This window comes from Cibotium barometz, chromosome 62 (assembly GCF_041138505.1).
Source record: "Cibotium barometz isolate CiBa-2024 chromosome 62, ASM4113850v1, whole genome shotgun sequence".
Classification (NCBI taxonomy): domain Eukaryota; kingdom Viridiplantae; phylum Streptophyta; class Polypodiopsida; order Cyatheales; family Cibotiaceae; genus Cibotium; species Cibotium barometz.
Window position 1 is genome coordinate 26,393,548 of NC_141107.1, and position 26,894 is coordinate 26,420,441.

Sequence of the window (26,894 nt, forward strand, 5' to 3'; positions counted from 1 at the left end):
CCTCGGGCGTCTAGATCTGCCCAACTGGATAGCTCTCTCAACTAGAGTCCCACGGGGTGCCCACTGCTGGGCTGTCGGTTGTGTGTCCTCCCGAGTAGTCCCTCTAAAGAAGTCAATAATCTGTCTCTGTGTGGACTCCCTGCCAGTCGGGCGTCCGCTCCTGATAATGGACTCTCTGAGCTTGCGGATCTCTAGGAGATAAAAACCCAAGCATCGCTGTTCACAATAGTCCATGACTCTAGCCAGTGTTCCAAATCCCTCTCTGAAAAGGCAATGGTAGCGCCCTCGAATCTCATAATATGCTGTGCAGCGACAGATGTAGTGCTCCTCCGTCTCTGGCTCTATCCAACAAATCTGACAAATCCTATCCCCTGGAGGTATGCCTCTAAATCTGCCTGTCTCTATCTCTAACTGATGTGAAGAGGTGCGGATCTGCCCAATGGCGCACCTCAATCCATGAGACAGATGGGAATCCATGTAGCTCATCCTCAGTGGTGTGGAGAAGATGGTCTCTATAGAAAGCCATCTTCGTCCCCAACTCTTGTGAGGGCTCTAGCCATGTCCTCCTAGTGTCCAACTGAATGAGGTCCTGTCTAATGACTCTACTAATCTCAGAATGTGTCAAGGTGAGAGAGGGTGCCTCCAGAGAGTACTGAAAGGGTGGAAGTCTGTCTAAACTAAACCCGTGGAGGTCAAACCAGGATGCTATCTGCGCATACCAACATGAAGTGTCTCCCTCCATGGCTAGCTGATGAGAGGACTCTAAAGCAAGTCGTGCATACCGGTGTCGGGAAGCTCCCACGTGCTATGAATGAAGGACACTGATTTGGCAAGAGCCTTGACTACGATTGGTGGTGCTCCCATCTCGGCTCTAATAATCTCATGGGGTACCGAGGCCTTAGCCCGAATCATCCTGGAAATCATGGACACAAGTGGTCTCTCCATCGATCTCCATCCATCGTATGTGCGTCCTGATCGACTGTGACGATCTAGGCTAGGCCCCTAGATCTGTACTCCATATAGCATAGCCGATGTGACCAGCGTGTCAAAAAGCCACAGCTTAGTGCGTGGCTCCTGAAACTGTACCTGTGAGCACATCCTCTCTAGACCTCCTAGTGCTACATATCCTCTAGTCAATCTGGCCTCTGCTGCCCCCCTCATGGAAAATGTGGGCCCAGTGAACACCACTCCAAGATATGTGTATGAGTCAACATACTCCACTGTCTCCTGCCCATATGTGAAAATAGGAGCTGATCTCCAAACCCACTGAGCTGTAGTGTTAAACACCATAACCTTGGTCTTACCAAGGTTAACTGAGAGCCCACTGTCCTGTGCATAAGCATGTAAAGTATCCAAGTGCCTCTGCATAGTAGCATACCCTCTGGTGAGTCTGCTATAAGCACAATATCATCAGCATATAAGAGCAGAGGTATCCAAGTGCCAGCCAACTGGGCTCCTCTGTCCCCTCGTGTCCCAATATAATCAAAGATCTCATCAATGTATAGTCCAAATAGAGTCGGAGAGAGAGGGTAGCCCTGTTTCACCCCTATAGTGGAGTGTACTGGCTGGGAGAGACCCTCTGAAGTCCGCACCTGCCAACTACTCTCTCATAAAGTGCCATAATACCCCAAATGAGCTCACATGGAACCCCCAAGTCTTGCAGCCTGCGCATCAGTCTAGCTCTGGGCACTGTGTCAAAGGCCTTGCGGAAATCCACAAAGCCACAGTAGATCCTCCTCCCATGTGCTTTGCCCTCCTCAATGATAGCCCTGAGGGTAAAGATATGATCCAAAGTAGAGAATCTCCTCCTGAAACCGGCCTGTCCCTGAGCTCGGACCCTTGTCTCTCTGCCCATCTGCTCAACTCTTGCTCAAGAATAGCATATAGCTTGGCCAGCGAGTGACCAATCATAATGGTGCAGTAGTTAGTCGACAGGCTCGGATCTCCAGACTTGAGTACCAGCACAATCGTGGAAGTACTCCAAGTCCCAGGAAACCCCTCACACATGGCTCTATTAAACATGAGAGCTAGCAAGTCTACAATCATATCTCTAGCATGTATGAAATGCTCGGCTACAATGCCCTCATGATCCTGTGCCCTCCCTGTATGCAATCTGTTGATGGCCCTCCTCACCATCTCTGCTGTGAAGAAGGTAGAAGCGGGCGGACAAGGCTCTGGAGGGTTCGGTAGTGGTGGCTGCCATGGTACTGTGTAGAGGGAGGCTGCATACTCGCCCCATGTATCTGGAGAGGTAATGGCTGGAGGCGGGGGGTGCTCTCTAAGCAATCTCCAGGCCTCCCCAGAATCCTGACTCAAAAACAACTGATAGAAGGATCTCTATTGATGGGATTGTGTGGACCTTTGGTGACCTTAAGTTCATTCCAATTTGGTGGAGTGAAAACTAGCGGGAAGCCATATGTTGTCTTTAGGCATTTGAGGACATGGAACATACACAAAAATTGATGGCAAGTTTTATGCTAACCCTAAAGTAGACGTTGGTATCTACTCGTTATGTGTGAAAACACAATCTACTTTAGTCTTACACGAGAATTGGACACGCGAGAACTTGTGGTTGAAATATTGTACTGGAAGTACATGGCACTAACACTTGTTTGTGCATTAAGTGACTAGTGTTTGTTGACAATTAATGCAAGATGCCATTTGGTATGACAGTTAGTTGTGCTCGGGTTGTTATGGTAGAGCTTGTTGCACTTTAAGACTGAATGTCCTATTGGGCTTCAACTCTTGGATGAGAGTTGGATTGATAGTAAGCCTTTGGATCTTTGTGGCAGGGTCTACAAGAGGAGTCTTACCTAGATAAGAGGCACTAGACTTGAGTAAAGGCTATGGACAGATGTTCGGATCAGGGGATTTGCTTACATAGGCTTGTCTCTTTATGCATTCATGAGGACATGAATTGAACAGGAGGGAAGTATGTTACATCCCGACTCACCTAGGGTTAGGACTAGGGACCTGGACTAACCAGTTTAGGGTTAGGGCTTAGCTAGGACGTGGGGACCTAGAGGGTTCACACTTGGGCTAAGGGCGCTAGTAGGATGAGGTCTAGATTGGCTAAGAGCTTATAATCAATAGCCTAGGGCTAATAATGGCTAAAAGCTTATAAATAAAGCAAGGGCCAATAATAGCCAAGCTACTGCTATCTAAGTGACCTTGACGACACTTATGAGTTATTGAGGTATCCACATGGTAGTAGACAAGAGAGCTACAAGGGGCATACAAGACATCATAGCCATGGAGCTGCAAGGTGGGTGGTCCGGCCTAGTGGTATGGGAGGCTAGGTTGGGGCCATCGGTACCAAGCAAGCTCATGGCAATTAGACCTCAGGCTCGGGGATGGTTCGAGGTACCGAATCTAAGTTGGGTGATGAGACAATCTATCACGGTCATGCGATGTGTATGATGTCGGATCTATGAAACCTTGTTAGGGTTTTGGGTTCTAAGTCTGATGATCCTTGGGCTTGGTCTATGGAGACTACTTGGGTAAGTAGTCACACATGGAGTTGTGGCTTGTCTACTGGTCTGTATGTTTACCATGTTGAGTTTGCCCATTCTCTGCTGTTCATGCATTGATCCTTTGGTTCCCAGCGTGACATTATCAAAGGCCATGTGTGCCAGCAGGGATCTGGAAACCCATCACAGGTGTGGACCCAATCTATGTATTCACTTCTCTACATAGTAAAGCCTTCAACTCAAATGCTTTCATAATTCAACAGATCTGATATGATATACTGTACAAATGATTTCAAGCCTCACAAGACCTGTCTGTGTCTACTCATAAGCTTCTACTGGGCTCTCTCAACCAGTCAAGTTTATCTCTTACCACCCAATCTGCTTCAGGTGCAAGAGCTAGAGCTGGTATACAGCTTGCTTTTCCCTGCAATGGATAGCAAAAGTCAAATTATGAGCACCTGTTCTGTGATAAGATAGTTGGCTAGAAAAACTGAAAAAGGAAAGCCACAGTTGAGATTGCAGACCTGCAGTATTAGTGACCCATTCGACACAAGGGAATGTGCGTGCAAATCTGTTCCCGCAGGTACTGTGAGCAATCCAGGTACAATATCATCTTGCTCCACCTGTCAAGTAACATCATGATGGGCATGATGCACATGCCAAGTACATGGATCAAGAAGATCAAAGCGAGGAACTAAGTAAGACTATTCTGTGACACGAGCAATTTAGGACACATAAACCCTAAGAGTTTGGTAGGGCTTGGTATAAGGTATAACTTGAAGAGCTTGTGATGTGGATGAGTTTGTAGAGATGCACTCAAAATTTTTGTTTAGAAAACATAAATCAAACAAGAAGTCTTACTAGCATATACACCTCAACAAGCTGGTGTGATTTGTTTTTTAAAGCACCTTCTAGCATGTACATTGGGGGGAGAGAGGAAAAAAGAAAGATTTTATTAACGTCTTCTAAAAACCCAATGTGTCTTATGAGAACAAAAAGTGTTACATATGTTGTGTGTGAAAACTAGAAATCATAAACATGGAAAAAAAAAGTGCCAATTTTATTAACGTGTTCTAAAAACCCAATGGGTCTATGAGACAAAAAAGTGTTACATATGTTGTGTGTGTAAACTAGACAGCATAAACATGAAAAAAAAAAAAGCACCAAATGGGGATAACTGCGATCTTACATGTGCAATGAAAAGGAGGCGAGTGAAACCAATGGGACTCATCATGTGTCATCCTCCTCTAATACAGTATACATGGAGCATGGAGTCAATGTCCACCACATGGGGTGGGGTATATCTCGAATCTAAAGCTGGAAAGGGGGCAGGGGGGGGGGGGAGAGGGGAGGATGAGAGAGAGAGAGAGAGATTTTATAAATGTCTACTAAAGACCCAAAGGGTCTATGAATAATGAGACCAAAAAGTTTTATGTAAGATCCCTGTGTGAACTTCACCATAACAATGGAGCCTACATATACAATGAAAAGGTCGGTGGTGCTATCCTGTGGCATCCTCCTCTATGACAGCGCATACATAGAGGCAATGTCCACTACTCGAGGCGGAGTTGTCAGAATACGCAGCAGATATGAGACAAACAACTGAGAGCACACACAGCAAGACTCCATGATGAAGATGAGCAAACGCAAGAGAGAACCACCAGCCTGAATATCAATGCAGAATTGTGTGAAGAAGAGAAAACGCACAGCAGAGAGAGAGAGAGAGAGAGAGAGAGAGAGAGAGAGAAGCTATATAAAATCTGCTATATAAAAGATCCGATACAACATACTGAAGTGGGGATAGGGGTGGTATTTATACCACCCCCCTATGCTGGTCGGTCAGCCATAAGACAGCCGACTGGCTGCTGGGGATCTCCGCGACTGCATACAGGCAGTTGGCCAGATACAAAACAGGTTGGGGATCTCCACGACTGCATACAGGCAGTCGGCCAGGTACAAAACAGGCGGCCAGAACTGACAGCTCCCTCCCCCCCCCCCCCCCGCCCCCCCGGGCGGACCAGTAAAATTGGAAAAAAAAATGGGGAAAACTAAGCAAAGCTCCTGGGCGGGCACACCCACAACAAGGGACCCTCTGGTACAGACGAGATGACTGCTAGCACCCCCTCTCAGCTCCTGGATGTGGAACCAACCCCAGTGAGCTGGAATGCTGCCGGAGCATAGCCTGAGGAAGAGACTTCGGGAAGAGGTCCGCCGCATTGTCCTCCGTCAAACAAAACTCTAGCAAGATGTCATCAGCAAAAAACTTCTCACGAACAAAGTGACTCTGAACGACCGTGGGTTCCGCCAGGGGAAACCCAATCTCTCCAAGTAACCTCTGCAACCGCACCACCTCGCAAGCAGCACCACAAGCAGCCCGGTACTCTGCCTCTGTAGACGACAAGTCAAAACTTGGTTGACTCTTGCTGCTCCATGAAACAGCTCCTGAGCCAAGGGTAAAATTGTAGCCTAATGTAGATCTCGTGTCTGAATCTCCTCCCCAAGAGTCACTCCAACCTTGGAGTCTGACTCCATCCATCGTTCCCCCTCTAGTATCACAGAAGAGTCCAAGATCCTTCATACTCTGCAGATACCGCAAGATCCGCAATCCTACGTCCCAATGAGTCTTCAAAGGCGTCTGCATGAATGAGCTCAACAGCCCCACCGGGGAGCTCAAGTCCAATTTGGTGTTCAACAACCAAATCAATGAACCAAACTGCTTCCGATACAAAGAGGCATCAACCTGCTCACAAGGATCATCAACTGTAACTGTGGTATGCCAAGTCTTGGGAACTTGCCGAAGACCATACAAGGCCTTCTGGAACCTGTAAACCACCCCCTCTGAACCCAAAACCTCAAAGCCTGGAGGCTGCTCAACATCCACCTCCTGCTGCAAGTCACCATCTGCCACTTGGATGGCTTTCCTACAAGTCCCCTAGGATAGAGCTTCCTCAACAACAGGAGGCTCTTTGTCCCGAATGATACGAGACATCAGAGCATAGTTCACCTGTAAAGGCTCCTCTGACTGACGAAAGCAAGAACTAGAATGTTCCTGCCTACTACTATCATCTGGCAAGCCATCCACCATTTGGTCTTGGAAAGCCTGTTGTAGCGTATCCACACACAGGTGGTCATGACGAAACTGCCACACAACACCTGACTGAGAACCTGTAGAGAGTGCTAAGAGTTTGTAAATCCCATTCTCCACTCCACCTTCCCATACAACTGTCGGAATACGCAACGGATATGAGACAAACAGCTGAGAGCACACGCAGCAAGACTCCAATATGAAGATGAGCAAACGCAAGAAAGAACCACCAGCCTAGAAAATGCTGAACTGTGTGGAGAAGAGCAAACGCAGAAGAGAAAGAGAGAAGCTGTATGAACTCTGCTCTATATACAAGATCCGGTACAATACCCAATACACAATGGAGTCGGGGCAAGGGTGGTATTCATTCAATCCCCCTCTGCTGGTCGGCCAGCTATAAACCAGCCGACAGCAGCCAAGAGTCCACGACTGGGAAAAATCCTCCAGTCGGCCAGCAAACCAAGTCGGCCAGGACACACCCAGGCGGCCAGAACTCACAACCCCCCCCCATGACCAGAAATATGGAAAAAATACGGGGAGATGGGGAAAAATGAGAAAAGGTACAGGGCAGGCACACCCACAACAAAGGCCCTCTGGGATGTGAAACCAACCCCAGTGAGCTGGAATGCTGCCGGAGCATAGCCTAAGGTAGAGACTTCGTGAAGAGGCCCGCCGCATTGTCCTTGATCGAACAAAACTCTAGCAAGATGTCATCAGCAAAAAACTTCTCACGAACAAAGTGACTCTGGATAACCGTGGGTTCCGCCAGTGGAAACCCAATCTCGCCAAGTAACCTCTGCAACCTTACCACCTTGCAAGCAGCACCACAAGCAGACCAGTACTCTGCCTCTGTAGACAACAAGACAATAGTTGGCTGCCTCTTGCTGCTCCATGAAACATCTCCTGAGCCGAGGGTAAAACCATAGCCTTAAGTAAATTTCCTCGCGTTTGGATCTCCTCCTCAATCTGAGTCACTCCAACCGTGGAGGCTGACTCCATCCGTCGTTCCCCCTCTAGTATCATAGAAGAGTCCAAGATCTTCCGTACGCTACAGAAACCGCAAGATCCGTGATCCTGTGTCCCAATGAGTCTTCAAAGGCGTCTGCGGAAATGAGCTCAACAGCCCCACTGGGAAGCTCAAGTCCAATCTGGTGTTCAGCAACCAAATCAATGAACCAAACCGCTTCCGAAACAAAGAGGCATCAACTTGCTCACAAGGATCATCAGATGTAAATTTGGTATGCCAAGTCCTGGGAACCTACTGAAGACCATACAAGGCCTTCCGGACCCTGTAAACCACCCCCTCTCAACCCGGAACCTCAAAGCCTGGAGGTTGCTCAACATCCTCCTCCACCTACAAGTCACCATCTGCCACTTGCTTGGCTTTCCTATAAGTCCCCTGGGAAAGAGCTTCCTCAACTGCGGGAGGCTCTTTGTCTCGACTGATACGAGACATCAAAGCATAGTTCACCTGTAAAGGCTCCTCTAACTAACGAATGCAAGAACTGGAATGTTCTTGCCTACTGCTGCCAACATCTAGCAAGCCATCCACCATCTGGTCTCGGAAAGCCTACTGAGCAGCGTATCCACATTCAAGTGGTCATGACGAAACTGCCACACATCATCAAACTGAGAACCTGTAAGAGAGAGTGCTGAAAGTTTGTAATTCCCATTCTCCACTCCGCCTTCCCATACAACATGGCATGTCCCTTTGTCCCCGAGTGCAATAAAATGCTCCTCAAACTCCACCCGTACACCAGTCTTGCAAACCTCATGCACTGACAACAGATGAAAACCAAGAGATGGAACAAAAAGAACCTGGGAGGAATGCTTCCCCTCTCTACCATCGGGAACGATCTCTAACCTGCCCTCACTGTGAATAGGGATAGTGGACTCATCACCAATCAGGATGTGACCTGCGTGCCTCCAAAGATCCTTTAATAACTCCCGAGAAGGAGTCATGTGCCTGGAAGCACCACTATCAAGAAACCACTCCCGAGTGTCCCTAGCGGTGAGTCAAACCACCTCCCTACTTAAAGAAGATGAAACGTTGGTGTCCATAATCTCCAAGTGCACAAAATCCGAAGTCTTCACGGTTGCTGCTGAGGAATTTGCACCCTACTCAGTGCTCCGCTTAGGACATTTTCTCCAATAAAGGCCTTTCTCACCACAATTGTTATAGGTCCTCTTTGCCTTCAAGGTGTCACGATCCAAGTCGGGCTCCTGCTCAGAAGATTTCTCATGTGAAGACTTCCCTTTGCCCTTACTGTGGCGTTGCGACCATTGGCCAGTCAAGGCCTCAGAACCTCCACCCTGTGGAGGGTTCATAGAACGCTCTTCCAGGTGCAAGACCATAGGCACAAGCTCCTCACATGTGATGGTGCTGAGCCTACCACTAGTGATAAAAGAGGAGTAGAAAGCTGAGTACTGAGAGGTCAGATGAGACAGCAAAGTGATGGCCATGTCCTCTGAAGATATCTCCTTCCCAGCTTGAAGAACCTCCTACTGAAGAGCTTGCCACTTGTTGATGTGCTCCCACATCATCGAAGACTTTGCAAGATCCATCACCCGCACTTGCACTTCTAAGGAGATCCGCTTCATGGGTGATACCTTGTTATACAGAGAAGCCAAATGCTACCAAATCCCTCTGGCCAACGTCATATGTTTTATATGATTAATCACTTGTGGTGTGCAATTAAGGAAGATGAAAGAACGCCCACGGGCATTGACACGATCCCACAACTGTGCCTAAGCCTCCCGTTCTTTACGAGTAGAGGGTAACAGGCTAACAGCTCCCCGTCCTCCTGTGGAACACCAACAATAATGAAATCAGCCAAGTCATAAGACTCCAATACAGACTCCCTTCCTTATGCCATAGTTGGTACCTTCCAACTGTCGATCCACGGGTAACGTGGGGAGAGTAGGGAACTTCACGTGCTTCTCAACCATCTCAAGCAAGTCTGCCATCTCGAGGGGGGTTACTTTGGTCTTGTGAAGCGAGGCTGGGTGGGAAAAAAAATGAAGAAGAGGCTGCAACTAATATGCAAGGTGGCTGTCCAACGGTGATGGCCGCCTTCTACCCAATCTCCAAGTCCCGAACAGCCCACAGGATCTTTAATCAGCACCAAAAAACCAGCAGTCCTGCAAGCTCTTCAAATCTCCCGCAAGCTCCAAGGTCTTCAAGAAACAGTCCCGCAAGCTCTCCAATGTCTCCAACCTTCAAGCCACCTAGGGCTCTGGTACCATGTCGGAATACGCAGCGGATATGAGACAAACAACTGAGAGCACACGCAACAAGACTCCACGATGAAGATGAGCAAACCCAAGAGAGAACCACCAGCCTAGAAAACGTTGAACTGTGTGGAGAAGAGAAAGAGTAGAAGAAAGAGAGAGAGAAGCTGTATGAACTCTGCTCTATATACAAGATCCGGTACAATACCCAATACACAATGGAGTGGGGGCAGGGGTGGTATTTATATCACCCCCCTATGCTGGTCGGCCAACTATAAACCAGCCGACAACAGCCAAGAGTCCACAATTGGGAAAAATCCTCCAGTCGGCCAGCAAACCAAGTTAGCCAGGACACACCCAGGCGACCAGAACTAAGAACCCCCCCATGACGAGAAAGAAATAGGAAAAAAATACGGGGAGATGAGGAAAAATGAGAAAAGGTACAAGGCGGGCAAACCCACAACAAAGATCCTCTGTGAGATAATGTCCAGACAGGAGATAACTGCTAACAACAACCTGGCCTATCGCTTTGTCCCGGAGAGCAACAATATGCTCCTCTCTCAAACTCCACCCGTACACTAGTCTTGCAAACCTCATGCCCTGACAACAGATGAAAACCAAGAGATGGGACAAAAAGAACCTGGGAGGAATGCTTTCCCCCTCTGCCATCAGGAACGTTCTCTAACCTGCCCTCACTGTGAATAGGTATAGTGGACTCGTCACCAATCAGGATGTGACCTGCATGGCTTCGAAGATCCTATAATAACTCTCGAGAAGGAGTCATGTGCCTGGAAGCACCACTATCAAGAATCCACTCCCGAGTGTCCCTAGCGGTGAGTCCAACCGCCTCCCTGCTCGAAGAAGCTGAAACACCGGTGTCCATAATCTCCAAGTGCACAAAAGCTGGAGTCTTCACGGTTACTACCTAGGAATCTGCACCCTTCTCGGTGCTCCACTTAGGACATTTTCTCCAATAATGGCCTTTCTCGCCACAATTGTTACAGGTCCTCTTTGCCTTCAAGGCGTCATGATCCAAGTCGGGCTCTTGCTCGGAAGACTTCTCCTGTGAAGACTTCCCTTTGCCCTTACTACGGCCTTGCGACCGCTGGCCAGTCAAGGCCTCAGAACCTCCACCCTATGGAGGGTTCGTAAAACACTCTTCCTGGTCCAAGACCATAGGCACAAGCTCTTCCCATGTGATGGTGCTGAGCCTGCCGCTGGTGATCAAAGAGGAGTAGAAAGCTAAGTACTGAGAGGTCAGATGAGACAGCAAAGTGATGGCCATGGCCTCTGAAGATATCTCCTTCCCAACCTGAAGAACCTCTTGCTGAAGAGTCTGCAACTTGTTGATGTGCTCCCGCATCATCGAAGACTCTGCAGGATCCATCACCCGCATCTGCACTTCCAAGGAGATCCGCTTCATGGGTGATACCCTGTTATACACAGAAGCCAAATGCTGCCAAATCCCTCTGGCCAGCGTCACATGTTTTATATGATTAATCCCCTGTGGTGGGCAATTAAGGAAGATGAAAGAATGCACACGAGCATTGACACGATCCCACAACTGTGTCTGAGCCTCCCGTTCTTTCCAAGTAAAGGGTAAAAGCTCCCTATCCTCCAACTCTAGCCGTGGAACACCACCAATAATGAAATCAGTCAAGTCATAAGACTCCAATACAAACTCCATCATAACCTTCCAGATGCCATAGTTGGTCCTGTCCAAGTGTCGATCCACCGGGAACGTGGGGAGAGTAGGGATCTTCACGTGCTTCTTAGTCATCTCAAGCAAGTCCGCCATCTCGAGGGGGGGGGGGGGGGGGGGGGTTGGGGTTGTTACTTTGGTCTTGTGAAGGGAGGGTGGGTGGGAAAAAATTGAAGAGGAGGCTACAACTAATATGCAAGGTGGCTGTCCAACAGTGATGGCCGCCTTCTACCCAATCTCCAAGTCCCAAACAGCCCACAGGATCTCTAATCAGCACCAAAAAACTAGCAGTCCCGCAAGCTCTTCAAATCTCCCACAAGCTCTCCAAGGTCTTCAAGAAACAGTCCCGCAAGCTCTCCAATGTCTCCAACCTTAAAGCCACCTGGGGCTCTGATACCATGTCGGAATACGCAGCGGATATGACACAAACAACTGAGAGCACACCCAGCAAGACTCCACGATGAAGATGAGCAAACACAAGAGAGAAACCACCAGCCTGAATATCAACACAGAACTCTGTGAAGAAGAGCAAACACAGAAGAGAGAAAGAGAGAGAAGCTGTATAAACTCTGCTATATACAAGATCCGATACAACAAACTGAAGTGGGGGTAGGGGTGGTATATACCACCCCCCTATGCTGGTCGGTCAGCCATAAGACAGCCAACTGGCTGATGGGGATCTCCACGACTGCATACAGGCAGTCGACCAGGTACAAAACAGGCGGCCAGAACTGATAGCCCCCCCCACGACCAGTAAAATGGGAAAAAATTTGGGAAAAACTAAGCAAAGCTCCTGGGCGGCCACACCCCCCACAAGGGCCCTCTGTGAGAACTATGGTACAGACAGGAGATGACTGCTAATAGAAGCTGCTCTATGTTGCTCAAGGATGTCCCAGATCTGGAGCTGTCGAGAAGAGCACCTGGATCATGGAGAACAAGGACATCTAGCTCTGAAGGGTCTAAGCCCTATCCCAGATAACTCAGGTCCGGCGGGCACTCTCCCGACGGGAGGGGGTGTCCCATCCATGGTCTCCCAATTCCCTCAGATGTTGGCGGAAGCTTATAAGGTCCAAAGAAGTCAATGATGGATGATTGAGTTGTATCCTGCTGGGCCTCGTGGCCGGACCGTAGCCTTAATAAGGCCTCTCGGTGACTAGTAAATGAATAACCAAGTACCTTTGATCCTTTTTTCCCCATGAAAGAGATCCTTCTATTAGTTACCGAACAAAACAGCCATGATGGCTAAGTATAAACTCAGCTCCCTAGAGAGGAGTGAGAATCAAGAAAACTAAAAAAGGGAAACGATGTTATTCTCCCTCCGCTCGTCGCCGCTGTAAGAGAATAAGGCTACCTCATACGACTAGGAGGAGGGGGGGGGTTGTTCGGTGGGGGACCACACAGGTGTTCTATAATGCCGAGTGGGCTCACCACCACTATTAGTGAGAAAAGGACTCTGACACCTAATCCTTAGGAAGGCCTCAACGGTGCTTCCACGAGCAGTCGGAGCCACCTTGAAGCTTTCCCCCCCTGATAGTCTACGGTTAGTTGCAACACAGACGAGGTTAAGGTGGGGATCGAAGGTGTTCATTACTTCAAAGGAGTAAGAGAAAGAGAAGAGAGAGAGAGAGAGAGACAAAGCTCTTAGTGAGAGATGATTTGCACAACTCAAAAATGATGTCACTTTTATTACTTCAAATCAAGTACATGCTTTTGTAGCTTGTAAACCTTATCTTTTGACACTTACATATCACACTCGCATATGGGAACATGACACATAGCATACACTTATCTTATCTAGATATAAGGAGTGTTCACACCTTAGCACGTGTTCACACACACATACATGGATGAGGTTTACACACGCACAGGGTGGACACACACACATTCACTTAGCTCTCTAGGGGAAGTTCACATACACAAGTGGGGACACAAACAATGATTCACATACAGAGCTCCGAAACCCCAACAAACCCCCCTTCGAAGTGAAGGTGGTGAGACCCGAATGCAAAAGAAGCAACCAACCTCCAACTCCATCACATCACTACAAAGAGGTGACCTACCCATGCGCACCTCCCGTGCCATGCTAATCCCTTGATCAGCTTATGATCGAAGCTTATCGCTTAGTCACATCCACCCCCACCCCACCCCCTCCCCCCCTAACTAGGATACAAGATAACACGGAGCCTTTTATAAATGAAGGCACACAAAACGAACATTAATTACAAATCTTTTTCAAGGGACAGCCTGTGTAGAGCACCCATGACACTCACACATAAAAACATAAATATTTAGTAAAATCTCCCAATTTGGGAGATGCTCCCCGCACAACTGTTGCACACATGTACACACTCCTGCTCTTCACGTTGTCGATAAAGCCCACGGCAAGAAAGCCCTGGAAAGGATAATGTCAATGTATTCCATGGGACAGTTGCTTAGGGCATTTAGCCCATGACTCTCAAAACTGCAGGGCTGGAGTCTTCAATTTTGGGTTCAAAGGTCAAATTGGGTAAAAATGCCAATTCGTGGGTTCCAACAGCTTCAAATTGTGAGGCAAATAAAGCCCCAATTTTTACAGGAGTTTGGCTCCAGGAAGAGACGAAGAAGGGAACCCCAGAGTTTTCTGGGGTCAATTTGATGTTAATTGCTGAATTTTACAAAAAAACCCCCAAAATTGAAGGTGTTTGTGACTTCAATTTGATGCTAATGGTTCAGTTTTGCATAAAACTCCAAATAATATGGATGTAGGCCACCTTAAATTAGCCAATTTTCACCAGATTATGGAAAACTTTTTGATGCTGTGGCTTTTGCAGGTGCAGGTGCAGGTGACAGTTGAGGAGAGTGCCGATGCAGATGTGGATGAGGTTGTTGGTCAACTGATGGTGAGGGTGCACCGAGACAAGGGAATCGGTCAGCTGTAGAGACCGTGGCAGCCGCGAAGAAGCGCAAGGAAAGAAGGCAGACTCAATGAGTGGCAAGATAAAAAATGGGCAGCAAGGCATTGCACAGACATGGACAGCGAAGAGATGAAAGGCGGCAATGATGGGTACAGCGACAGCAAAAGTGTTGATGGGCGAGGTGGAAAAGACACGTCAGCTTGAGCAAAGAAGGATTCGAGTGCTACTGTGCTGGGTGAGAAACTACTAGCGAAGTTGTCATAGATGACGATGGTGACAACAAGATCCTTAGCTCTCATACCATTTCATAGTCTAGGGTTAGCTGCAGCAAAAGCTAGACTAAAGGGAATCGAAGTTGTCCACTGCTACAGAGTAAGAGAGAGAGAAGAGAGAGAGAGAGAGAGAGCTCTTAGTGAGAGATGATTTGCACGACTGAAAAATGATGTGACTTATATTACTTCAAATCAAGTACATGCTTTTGTAGGTTGTAAACCTTATCTTTTGACACTTACATATCACACTCACATATGGAAACATGACACATACATACACTTATCTTATCCACATATAAGGGGTGTTCAGACACACATACATGGATGAGGTTTACACACACACACACACAAGGTGGACACACACACTCTCTCACTTAGCCCTTTAGGTGTAGTTCACATACACATAAGCGGAGACACAAACAATGGTTCACATACACGGTGAATATACACACGAGAGCTCCGCCAACACCCCCCAATGCCCTTGGAGGGTATGAATGATATCTAGCTAGATGCTCCGGATGGACTCCGCTGGCAGGGTGAGGGTGCCCTCGATGGCCTCACTATAGATCTCTCATCAGCGCCATGGATAGCCAAGGGTATGTCATGTTTGGTGAACACTCCCAACCACTGCAAGGGGGAGGGTCCGAGATCAGGGCCATCCACTACAGGGAGGGATGGAAAACTCAAAGTCTGTCCCTACCCCGTATCCCAATGAGGCTCCTCTCTTGGGCCTCTAGGAGCAGCAGTGTGAAAATAAGTAAATCTTGGAGTGACCGAGCTAGACCCATACTCAAAGCTCCCCACGATACAAGCGAACGGGCCCCCAACATATGACCACTGGGCAAACGGACCAAGGAAGTCCATATCAAAGGGTGAGGGAGGGTCCCAAAACAATTCCACGCAAGTGGCCCATTTGCCAATTTTCCTTGCTTCCATGACTTGGACCATTCCAAGTTTCTTGTGTTCCACCTACAAAGGGGTGAGATCCTCGCCCATATAGATCTTTGAAGCTCATAAGGCCACCCTTTTTTTCAAAAAGAAAAACTATAAGTCTTGGTCCTTAAACTTTGAGGAAAAGCGATTGTTCCCTTGTCATGTCTCTCCACATGCCATGCATCAATGAATGAAAGAGGAGACCAGTGCTTGTTTCCACCAAGTTGTTCCGCATGTCGTCCTTGGCTGCCAGTATCATCTTGCAGAGTTTGGAGTTCTCCTCCCAAAAAGTATCCAATTCAAGCTTCCACGCCTCCTCAAGAGAGGCTTCTTCGTGCTCCACTGAGATGAAGTACAATGGAGGATGGCCAAGACTCCCCAACTCCCAAGGCACCCGCCCCCAAGGGGAAAGGCCAGAACCAAACGAGGTCTTCCCAAGGTCAGAGCACGAGAGCCTCTGGCTCCAAGAACTCGACTAATGCGCCCAAGCTTACTCAAATCCAGGAAGCTCAAGCAAGCAAGACAAGTGGTAAGCTCAATCCAGAAGAAACAACCAGTACAAGGAGGATTTCTTTTGTCATACAAAAGGACACACTTCTAAGGATTGTCCAAAGAAGACTACCACTCCTCAAACTACCACCCCAGCCTCCACCGCTTCCATGGTGAGCGGGGCTCACCACACAGGCCCCAGCGATCGCCTCTAGGTCTTCGGACCCCAATTCTTCGATTGGTGCAATCATTAGCCAACAGCTCGAAGATAAGCAGGACGACCAAGACCAAGACCAAGACCAAGACCAAGACCAAGAGTATGAGCGCAATGAATTGCTCAAGACGTTTGGCTACATAGGTGGTCAAAGAGGAGTTGTCTTGTTTGACAGCAGCAGCACGGAGGATGTGGTCACGAGACAGGCTGCTTTGCACTTTGCTATCTATCTATCTATCTTTGTGTTGTGCAATATTCTTATAGTTTTTGTGCATAGGTATGCCAAATGGCTCGATCTGTGATGGGGGTGGGTGGCCTCACTACTATTGTCACTCAAATAGGATCGGTAAAAGTCATCCTCGCATTTGACCAAAAACGCCACCTTCTTACAACAAACAAGGCGTTGGCACCTCATTTCCGCTTGACACTCAGTGATTTGTCCCGTTGCTTTATCAACGTAAGGTGTCTAGGCATGTGGTCTTGCACTCGTCATCATACCAACTATGTTGAGGCAAGGATCCATAGGGAGGCTTGGTGGTAGGGTGGTGTGTGGAGGGGAAAGAGATGCAGGCTGTATCATACAAAAAGGTGGTGAGCTTGGCCGTGATGGTGGAGAGTGGGGCAGAAAGATCAAGAGTGGAGAAAGAAAGAAAGATAGTATCAATGTCTACTAAAGGCCTCATGGGTCTATGAGTCAGAAGTGTTACATATGATCCATGTGTAAACTGTAAACTAAAGATCATAAACATAAAAATGCTGAATGAAAAAGGAACCCCGTACTCGGAGGGAGAAGAAAGAAAGAAAGAAAGCTGTATTAACGTCTGCTAGAGGCCGAACTCGACCTATGAGACAAATCAATGTACAACTGTCAATGTCTTCTGGATGTCCAAAAAAAAAAAGGACAAAATGAACATGAAATAAAGTATGAAAGTACTGAGCTAGTGGGGGGGTGTGATGGATGGAGCACTACTGCTAGAGGCTCAATATGCAACCTATATGCGTAGGGTATACAAGAAGCTCGGTGGCAGTGGAGTATGTCCTAGATCTGGAGCTGATGAGGTGATCGTGGCCGACGGGGGGGTCGAGGGCGTCGCTGGAGTGAAGAGGCTCGGTCCGAGGTAACTCCTCTCGGGCGAGGTAGGTCCAGAGCAGCTCGTGGAGGGTCCACAAGATCCACTATGTCAGTGTCCTCCACCTCCTCGGTCCGGAAGAAACTGGTGATGGTTGGCTACTGAGGGAGGGGGCGGGGTGGCTGGGGCCTGTGTCTCAAGAAGGTGTCCCTGTGTCTGCGGAGCTCAAGCAGGAAGAGGCCCAAGCAACGCTGGTCTTGGAAGTCAATGATCCTAGAGAGTGGACCGAATCCCTCACGAAATAGACAGTGGAACCTCCCGCGGATCTCATAGTATACTGGGCAGCGGCATATATAATGCTCCTCCGTCTCAACCTCTATGTGGCATAGTCAGTAGATCCTCTCCTCTCTGGGTGCCCGTACGAGCTTCCCGGCTCTGAAGATGCGCTCAGCTCTACTTGTCTCCACTCTGAGGCGGTGAGAGAGGGAGAGAGAGTTGTATTAACGTCTACAAAAGGCCAAAATGACCTATGAGACCAAAAGGTTTCATGTCCATGAAATATATCATCATGGGTACTAAAAATAAAAATCAAAGAAAGTAATAAGAGGGAGAGAGAGAAAGAAAGAAAGAAAGAAAGATATATTAAGCGTCTACTAAAGACCCAATGGGCCTATGAGACCAAAGTGATACAATAATGTCCATGGCATATCTCATCATGGAATGGAAAATAAAACAGAAAGAAAACATAAACATAGCTATCTCACTGGGGTGATACAAAACTGTCCATGGAAACTCATCATGGAATACTAAGAACATAGAAATCTGAGAGCAACATCAGCTCCGAGAGAGAGAGAGAGAGAGAGAGAGAGAGAGAGAGAGAGATTTTAAAAAAAAAACCTAATCTTACCATAAAAGTTTTCCTCAGAGCTTCTAAAGCCTCATCCACTGTCATCTTTAGAGTGTTCACACGAACATACCGCAATTTTGCAGAACCTGTCTGCAAGAGGTGAGTCAGTCATTGCCAAAGGAAACACTGTTCACAACACATTACACACAAAATGCTCAGTCATATAAAAGTGCATAAATGTGAACAAGCATTTCTTGCTCATTATATTGATAACCTGAAAGGGGTCGAGTCATAGACTCAAAAAGTCCATTGATTGTGTTCGTAATGCATTCACACTGAGTTATCACATGATGCATTCACACTGCCGTATTTTGTAGACAGCTGCAGCCCACCGTCTTAATGCCCTGCCCACCCATGCCCAGCGACTTAGGACTGTTTGTCCCTGCCCAGAATTGGCTGAAATTGAAGTTAATTAGGTCATTGGCTTCCTCTACTTATCCGCCCAAAACCCACTATTAACAACCTTCCCTTTGAGCTTCCTTCTCCTGGTTGCTCTTCTGCATATTTGGCTGGTATTTGGCTGCTATCTTTGAAATCCTAACCCCAGGTATGCCCCTACATGATACATGCATCTGAGTGGTAGGGACTGATGCACATGACATTAAAAGAATCATGCAGAAGGGTAGGGATAGGAAGGAGGAGCTCACAAAGCTGATCAAGTATACTACACCATATTCACACCACATATATAAGATTGTTTGAATATCACTTATGAAGCAACACGATGTCTAACACTGAAAACCTTAGGGAACGCAAGTGATAAGCACACATACCAACATCACCTTCCATAGCAGGTAGTAAATCTTCAGCACGCAGAACATTTCTCTTCGCTAGCATTCGAGCTAAAGCAGCCCGTAAAGAGTTCTTTCGAGAGAGCACAAAATCTTCTACTCCCCCAGAAGCTACCAGCTCCTGATAATAAGCATCTCTCTCTAATGAGTAAAGAAAGTACAAAATCTTTGAGATACTTTTCAAGATAAGGATGTGTAGCCTCTTAACCTAATCACATTAGCTAGTCAAAGAGTATTGCAAACCTTGCCAAATAGCAGCTCAAATGTTGTAACATAAAGAAGTTCTGTATGCACCTGCAGGTTCATCTTCATAAAGTCAGCTGTATGAAATTTCTAGAAAGAATTATTTACAATCAAGAATGTAACATCTTTACTTTAAAAATACGGGTCTCTAATGCAGTGAAGTCTGATGAATCGAACCACCCAATTATCTAATCTCTTAAAGAAAGCCAGCAGATGACCAAACTTTTGATTTTCAAAAGAGCTCAATTTTAGGATCTGGTAACGTTTGAAGTACCTTCCTTGCAAAGCTCAAGGACAGAGACTACCTTGCTCTTACTCTTGAGAAGACCACTATTCTCCAGCACTTCCTTGATGATTGGAAGATCTACATAAACAAAAGGAGTTTTCAGATCAAGTTACAACCCATATGTACGAAATACCAGAAGTCAGGTACCACAAAGCAAAAAGGATTCACATGTAAAGGCAGCAGCAAGCTGTAGCACAACAGCCCTAAGCCTACGTATACGTCAAAAACATTGAACAACTCAACAAGGAACCAAAATTATGAGTAAGACTCAGACTCACAACCTAGCAATGCTCAATATATAAATAAAAAGTTACAAGACATTGAAAACGAAACCAGAAGTTTAAAAATGTCAATATTGAATCATTGATGAGTCATGGCTCATAACCTTCACAACCCCATCACCCCCTTATAGAGAAAAAAGGGTTGCAGGGCTTCATTCGGGTCAGTAATACACCCATTCTTGTTTCGGATTAGCTCAGTCGGTAGAGCAGTGGACTGTTAATCCATGGGTCGCAAGTTAGAGTCTTGCATCCGGAGAAAATAACTGAAACAAACATGAGAATTGATCGACTAGAGCTTTTAAATAGGCCCGCCCTCGAGACGGTGGTAATCGAAAAAAAGCCGTATAGAAAAAATGATAAAAATGGTATGTAGATTGAATGGCGGGTATTGGTGAAAAGCCGGGGAAACGATGAAGAGTTGCTTGCACCGGGTATTGGTTTATAAGACGTGATGACCCTATCGGTACCACAAGGATCTGGGCATGGCACCTACGAGACAAAGATGCCCAACTCAATGGGATTGTTGACCAAGTGTCTCTCTTGCTCGAGAACAACAACGGTCCGCCATTCCTCGGGGATCCCCCGAACCACAGCTCACGAATGGTAACATAGGATGGTAACGGCCAATCAATTTACATTACTTTGTGCTTTGTTCGGCTTTTTCATTGATTTGAAAACGGAGAATTCGGTTTAGTTTACTTCAATCAATTAACCTGCTTCCGAGTCCAGTTCAATTATATGGACTTCCCTTCAATAAGTATACCCGAACTTCCCTTCCCAGTCCAGTTCAATTATATGGACTTCCCTTCAATAAGTATACCCGAACTCAATGATCGAGAATACATGTATGTTATGCCTCGTAACAGATACGATACCACCTTCTTTACGCCTCTTTCCTTCTTTCTAAAGTGTCTTATTTGTTCGCAGTGTGGCATCTCTTCCGTGTCGGCATATTCTGAGAGAGGATCCTAAGTTTCCGCATCTTTCTGATCTGGAATGGGTAAGGAGAGGAAAGGTTGCTTCGGCGAAGGGGTTCCTGGAACAGATCCAGTGGAGACGGGGCCAGTAGCTCAGGGGATTAGAGCACGTGGATACGAACCACGGTGTCGAGGGTTCAAATCCCTCCTCGCCCACAATAGGGAGAACGAGAAGTTACCTTGGGTTTTGTCGATTCGCTTTCTGACGATTCTATCGAGAAGGACCGAAGCCTTGCTCTCTAGGCAATTATTTCAAAGACTTCGAATGCTAAGCGTATTCCGGGGACTAGACCATGACATTTCTCAGAAGCTCTGAGCATAGGTGTACCGACGGCATTCAACATGGCCTCTATTTGTTTGATTCCTTGAACCTCTACTTGTTCGATTAGTCCATTGGAAGGGGTTAGGACGTGTGGATTGACCGATTTCTCTCTTCCCAATCGCGATCTTGGCTCAGAAAGTCAGTCAAAGCTTACTTTGAACGGGGACAGTGGCCGAGTGGTTAAAAGCGACAGACTGTAAATCTGTTGAAGGTTTTCTACGTAGGTTCGAATCCTGCCTCTCCCAATAGGTTAGGTCTGAAAAAGATTTACGCTTTCACTGCTGTTAATGGATAGCGAAACGTGTATGTGATGCTTTGCCTAGGCCAGAGAACCCAACCCGCTCTTACCTTCCTCTTCCATGGAAATGAAACGAATTGACCTTTCCACCCATAGTGACATGGGACGGGGGGAACGGACCCTAGGGACGGGGAACGCCTGGGACGGGGGCGGGACGCCCGCGGGACGGAGGAACGGGGACGGCAGCCAGGAAGCGCAACGGGGACGCCGGGAACGCGTCCCGGGAACGTTCCGGGAACGGCGTTCCCTGTCCGTACGGGAACGGTCAAACTGGCCGTTGCGCAGTTTTTGACCGTTGGGCGGGGCTTCAACGGCTCTCTCTCCTAGCCGTTTGGTGATGCGCATGGCTGAAGCTCTCCCACATGGCTCCCCTTCTTCTATATAAGAGACCTCCATGCTCTCCTCAAGCCATCTCCTCTCCAAGCTCTCCCTCTCCAAGACCCAAGGCTCAAGGCTCAAGCTCTCCCTCTCCAAGCTCTCCTTCTCCAACATCCAAGCTCTCTCTCTCCAAGCTCACCCTCTTCAAGCTCTCCTTCTCCAACATCCAAGCTCTCCCTCTCCAAGCTCACCCTCTCCATTGTCCAAGCTCTCCTTCTCCAACATCTCCATCCCAATTCTCCATCTTGACTCTTTCTCAAGCTCTACCATCCATCTCAAGCTCTACTCTAGTCTCTATCACTATGGCATCCTCTTCTCAAACCCCTTCCTCTCCTCAACCCGGGTCCGCCGCCGCCTCCACTACTTCAACACCCGCTCCATCACGAAGAAGGAGGCCCGCCGTACATCGATGGAGTTGGTGGGATGAGGTAGAGTGCTCACAATACGGTCAAGGGGGTGGTTCAAGACCATGGGTATGTAAGCTTTGCGGCTACAAGCGAACCGGCGGTGCCCACAAAGTGCGTGCTCACTTCTTGCATGAGCCCGGCAACGAAGTGCAATTTTGCAAGGAGGTTTCGGCCGAGAAGAAGAAGGAGCTCCTTGAAAAGCTTGTGGTTTATGAGGCGGCCGAGTTGGCAAAACGCAATCCTCAAGTGGCCGTCGACCCCACATCCTTTGTGAGGACATCAACGCCGCATGTACCTCGTTCATCAAGAGAGGCATCCGCTTCCCGGGGACGCCAAAGTACGCTTGATGAGAATTGGAACCCTCAATTGAAAGAGGAGGTGGACATGGCGGTGGCACGATTCTTCTTTCATGACCACATAGCATTTCGGGCGGCACGGTAAGTCCTTGGCACTATGCTCATGTACTATTCAAAATTCAAATATCATGCCGTTTTCAGATTGCCGTTTTTTCCACCGTCCCCGGGACGGCCTTTTGCCCCGTTCCCGTCCCGTTCCCCGTCCCCGTCCCCGTCCCCGTTCCCCGTCCCATGTTTCTATGTTTCCACCGCTTTCTCCCTCAAACCAACTTTCCTAAGGAGGGCGCCACCCTGGAGGGCTTTTGGGCAACCCCGGTCTTTCGGTATAGTGAATACACCCCTCCGTCCGACCTGATTAACAGACCCCGTAAGCAGCAGGAGGAGGCCCCACATTATGTTCAAGTACCCAGATGGTTGTTACTCTTCGGGAGTCAGGTGTTATGGTGCTTCCCTCCGAATGAACCACAGAGCACGACAAAGATCGCAGTTCGTGACGAAAGTCATTCAACAGAGCTCTTACAGGGAAACTATGCTTTGATCTCTCGTATCATGCAGGACAAAGAACCCACTTCCTTCAAGGAAGCCCTTGCACAGGATACTTGGAGAAAAGCCATGCAGGTGGAACTGGATGCCATAGAGAAGAATAAAACTTGGGAGTTGGTTCCAAGGCTATCAAAACGGTTTGTCATTGGTGTCAAGTGGGTCTTTAAGACCACGTATACGTCAGATGGATCGGTGGACAAACACAAAGCCAGACTTGTGGCTAAGGGTTATGCTCAGCGGCCTGGCATCGACTATGAGGATACCTTTGCACCGACAGCGAGGATGACCACGATTCGGACCATTCTTGTCCTTGCTTCTTCTCAGCGGTGGCCCGTATATCAGATGGATGTGAAATCCGCGTTCCTTAATGGTGACCTGCAGGAGGAGGTGTATGTTGAGCAGCCTCCAAGCTTTGAGGCTCCAAGATCAAAGGGAATGGTTTACAGGTTGCGGAAGGCCTTGTATAATCTTAAGCAGGCTTCCAAGGCTTGGAATCAAAAGATTGATTCCTTCTTTCTACGAACTAGATTTCAGAGATCAGTTGTTGCAGATCCTAACTTGTATCTCTTTCGGGAACGCGGCATGGTCATGTTGATCATCCTTTATGTGGATGACCTCATTCTCACTGGCGGTCATGTGGAGCACATTGCAATGACGAAGGCTGCCTTGTCAAACGAGTTTGAGATGACCGATTTAGGCTTACTCCAGTTCTTTTTGGGATTGGAGATTTGGCAGACCCAGAGGGGGTTCTTTATCTCTCAGCAGCGGTATGTCTATGAGTTGCGTGAGACCTTTGGTATGGAGAACTACAAGCCTATCACGTCACCGATGGACCCAAACACAGAGCTTTCAGTGAATGATCCTTGTGAGCCACTTGATGCCTCTCTGTATCGGAAGCTGGTTGGTTCATTGATCTCGTTGCTGAACATCGCATTGGACTTAGCTTTCATGTGGGCCTGTTGAGCTCGTTTATGCAGACGCCGTTGAAGTCTCATTGGGATGCAGGATTGCGGATCTTGCGGTATCTGCAGGGTACGAAGGATTTTGGACTCTCCTATGACACTGGAGGTGAAACGAAGGACCGAGTTCGACTCCAAGGTTGGAGTGACTCAAATTGAGGAGGAGATCCAGACACGAGGAGATCTACATCAAGCTACAATTTTACCCTCGGCTCAGGAGCTGTTTCATGGAGCAGTAAGAGGCAACCGACTATTGCCTTGTCGTCTACAGAGGTAGAGTACCGGGCTGCTTGTGGTGCTGCTTGCAAGGTTGTGGGGCTGCGGAGGTTGCTTGGCGAGATTGGGTTTCCACAAAAGAATCCCGTGCGATAACCAGAGTTGCATCGCTATTGCTCGGAACCCGGTCTTCCATGCCCGGACCAAGCACATAGAGATACAATATCACATTGTTCGTGAGAAGATCTTGGCTGGTGACATCTTGCTTCTTTATTGTTCAACGGAGGACAATGCGGTGGATCTCTTCACAAAGTCTCTACCTCAGGCTATGCTCCAGCGGCACTCCAGCTCACTAGGGTTGGTTCCACATCCAGGAGCTGAGAGGGGGTGTTAGGAATCATCTCTTATCTGTACACTATACTAGGGCCTCTATTGTGGGTGTACCCGCCCGTTTTAGTGTTTTCCCATTTTTCCTCACTCTCCATGTATTTTCCCCATTTTTCCTGAGGTGTGGAGGGTTGTCGGCTGTCCTCAGAAGCTGGCCAACTGCAGTTCTGGTACTCGACCTGGTCAGGTGTGCTGGCTGACTTCTTATGTTGCTGGTCATGGGCATTCCAGGGCTGGTCGTGCTGCTGACGGCCTGTATAAGGCTGGCTGACCAGCAGCCTGGGGCCATATAAAATGGCCCCTTGCCCCCACACTTCATATTGTATATTTCTGGAATTTTCTCTAGTGTATATAGCAGAGTTACACAGCTTCTCTCTCTCTCTTTCATCTGCGTTTTTGCTCTCTACAGCAGTTGTCTTCATTTCCGTTGTGCATTCTGACAGTTGAAACCCTGGACATGTTAGGTAACAGCTTTCGCCCATCAGCGGGGGTCATCTGAGCTTCCCCAGAGGGATGGACTGGGTGCAACATACTGCCCAGCCCCTATGGACGTGGAGCTGGGCGGGGAGTGTTCTGTAAACAAGACCTTCCTCTATTGCTAGAAAGTTGTTATGTTCTCATGTCAAAGCACATGGAAGGCAAAGGCAATTTGTAAAAACAGCCCAATTCCGTGCATGGAGACCTTCCTAAGAAAAAAAACTTGCCTTTGTAAAAACAGCCCAATTCCGTGCATGGAGACCTTCCTAAGAAAAAAAACTTACATTTTAGGGTTTGGCAGGTGAGAGCCATGGTGGCTTTCTTGTTCCTGATAGAAGGCTGGTAGATCAAGGACTTGATGGAGGCAGTGGCGTGCCGGGTGGCGTCCCCTTGAAGGATGGTGTGCAGCAAACGGGCAGCCTGGCGCCTCGCCACCTGCAAGGAGCTTTCTTTTCGAGATGCTTTCATGACCGCCCGTCCTGCCACTCCTCCTCCTCCTGTGGTCGCATCCTTTCGTCTTTTCGGCGGAGCCATTGCTCTTCTTACTTTTCTCTCCTTCACCAGGCCTTTTTATTTTTGAGAAAGTTTTTCTAAACCGGGAGAGGGGGCAAAGTAGCTTTTGAGACCAAATACCCAACCAGCAAATGAAAATAAGTTCTACTAATCATCTGATTAAGCCAAATGTCAGGATACTAATCATCATCTAACAAAGCCCCCGTCGTTTGTCGGTTCTAATTTTTAGGTTTGGGTTTGCCGAAATTTTCAATGAGCGCTCTGCCCTCGCAATCTTTATTTCTTTGCAAGTTGCTCGAACTTTGGCTAATTTTGCAAGCATTTGCTTGAGTTACGTTGGAGTCGCTTCTTTTGTGATCCATATCTTGGTCTCTTTGAGTGTTTTTGACTACTTGAGAATCTCATTCTTCTCATGTTTGCAAAGTGAGTATTGCATGTGTATATAAGAGAGAGAGAGAGAGAGAGAGAGAGAGAGAGAGAGAGTAGGGGCTACTCTAATTCAAGCAAGGTGGAGATCTCCAAGCCCCTCAAGTGGCAACAAGGAGCCTACAACCATCATTGCTTGTATCTCACCTCTCTCTCTCTCTCTCTCTCTCTCTCTCTCTCTCTCTCAAACATACAAAACTAGAGAATAAAAAAACCAAAGAATTTAAGGCACGTGTGTTAAATAGACCAAGTGTAAGAAGGAGAAACGGCCTGTATCACTACAAAAAAGGGGGATGGAAAGGGTGGCCTAATCCCGCCCTTCAACCATCCAAAAGGGAAATTTTTGGTCAAAAGGGCGAACACCCTTTAAATTGCACCTTTTCCACTATCTGCACTTGTGTAATGTTTTTTTACCCTTTCGAGCATGGCAAAGAGAAAATTGTTTTTCTACCTTTTTAAAATTTCAACCAAAAAAAAGGGGTGGACACCCATTTAATCACATTTTTCACAAATGGTGAAATGGCCAAGCAAATAAATATCTGCCCTTTTGAGCACATCTTTGAAAAGAAAGGAGGGAGGAGGGACTCGTTAATGTGGAGTCTAGACACATTAGACATCGTTTACATGGAGTCTAAGGACATGGGAGGAAGAACTGCATTAAAACTTGCCTGAGCAAGGCTTAGGCTTGAATTAATAAAGTGGTTAAAAGATAATACAACTTGGCCTTATAATTGTCTAATATACTTTTGCCCATGTTCACACACAAT

General features: G+C 47.6%; 1 protein-coding gene and 1 non-coding gene across 3 annotated transcripts in view; one reads left to right on the forward strand and one right to left on the reverse strand.

The window, feature by feature from the left end:
* LOC147604300 (S-adenosyl-L-methionine-dependent methyltransferases superfamily protein) overlaps positions 1-25,757 on the reverse strand; it is a 73,129-nt gene extending 47,372 nt beyond the window's left edge. Inside the window, exons 1-7 of one of the 2 annotated variants that reach the window (XM_086795344.1) lie at positions 25,473-25,757; positions 19,607-19,665; positions 19,302-19,352; positions 19,050-19,179; positions 18,268-18,353; positions 3,995-4,093; positions 3,841-3,894 (exon numbers count right to left, since the gene is read on the reverse strand). In XM_086795344.1, the coding sequence (XP_086651470.1) occupies positions 3,841-3,894; positions 3,995-4,093; positions 18,268-18,353; positions 19,050-19,179; positions 19,302-19,352; positions 19,607-19,665; positions 25,473-25,722 (729 nt within the window). In that variant the 5' untranslated portion in view covers positions 25,723-25,757. Of the gene's footprint in view, positions 1-3,840; positions 3,895-3,994; positions 4,094-18,267; positions 18,354-19,040; positions 19,180-19,301; positions 19,353-19,606; positions 19,666-25,472 lie in introns of both variants that reach the window. The other variant, XM_086795343.1, reaches the window with a different exon arrangement.
* TRNAN-GUU (transfer RNA asparagine (anticodon GUU)) lies at positions 20,052-20,124 on the forward strand. Its single transcript has one exon. It is a non-coding gene; the product is annotated as a tRNA-Asn (tRNA).
* Positions 25,758-26,894: the final 1,137 nt, after the last annotated feature.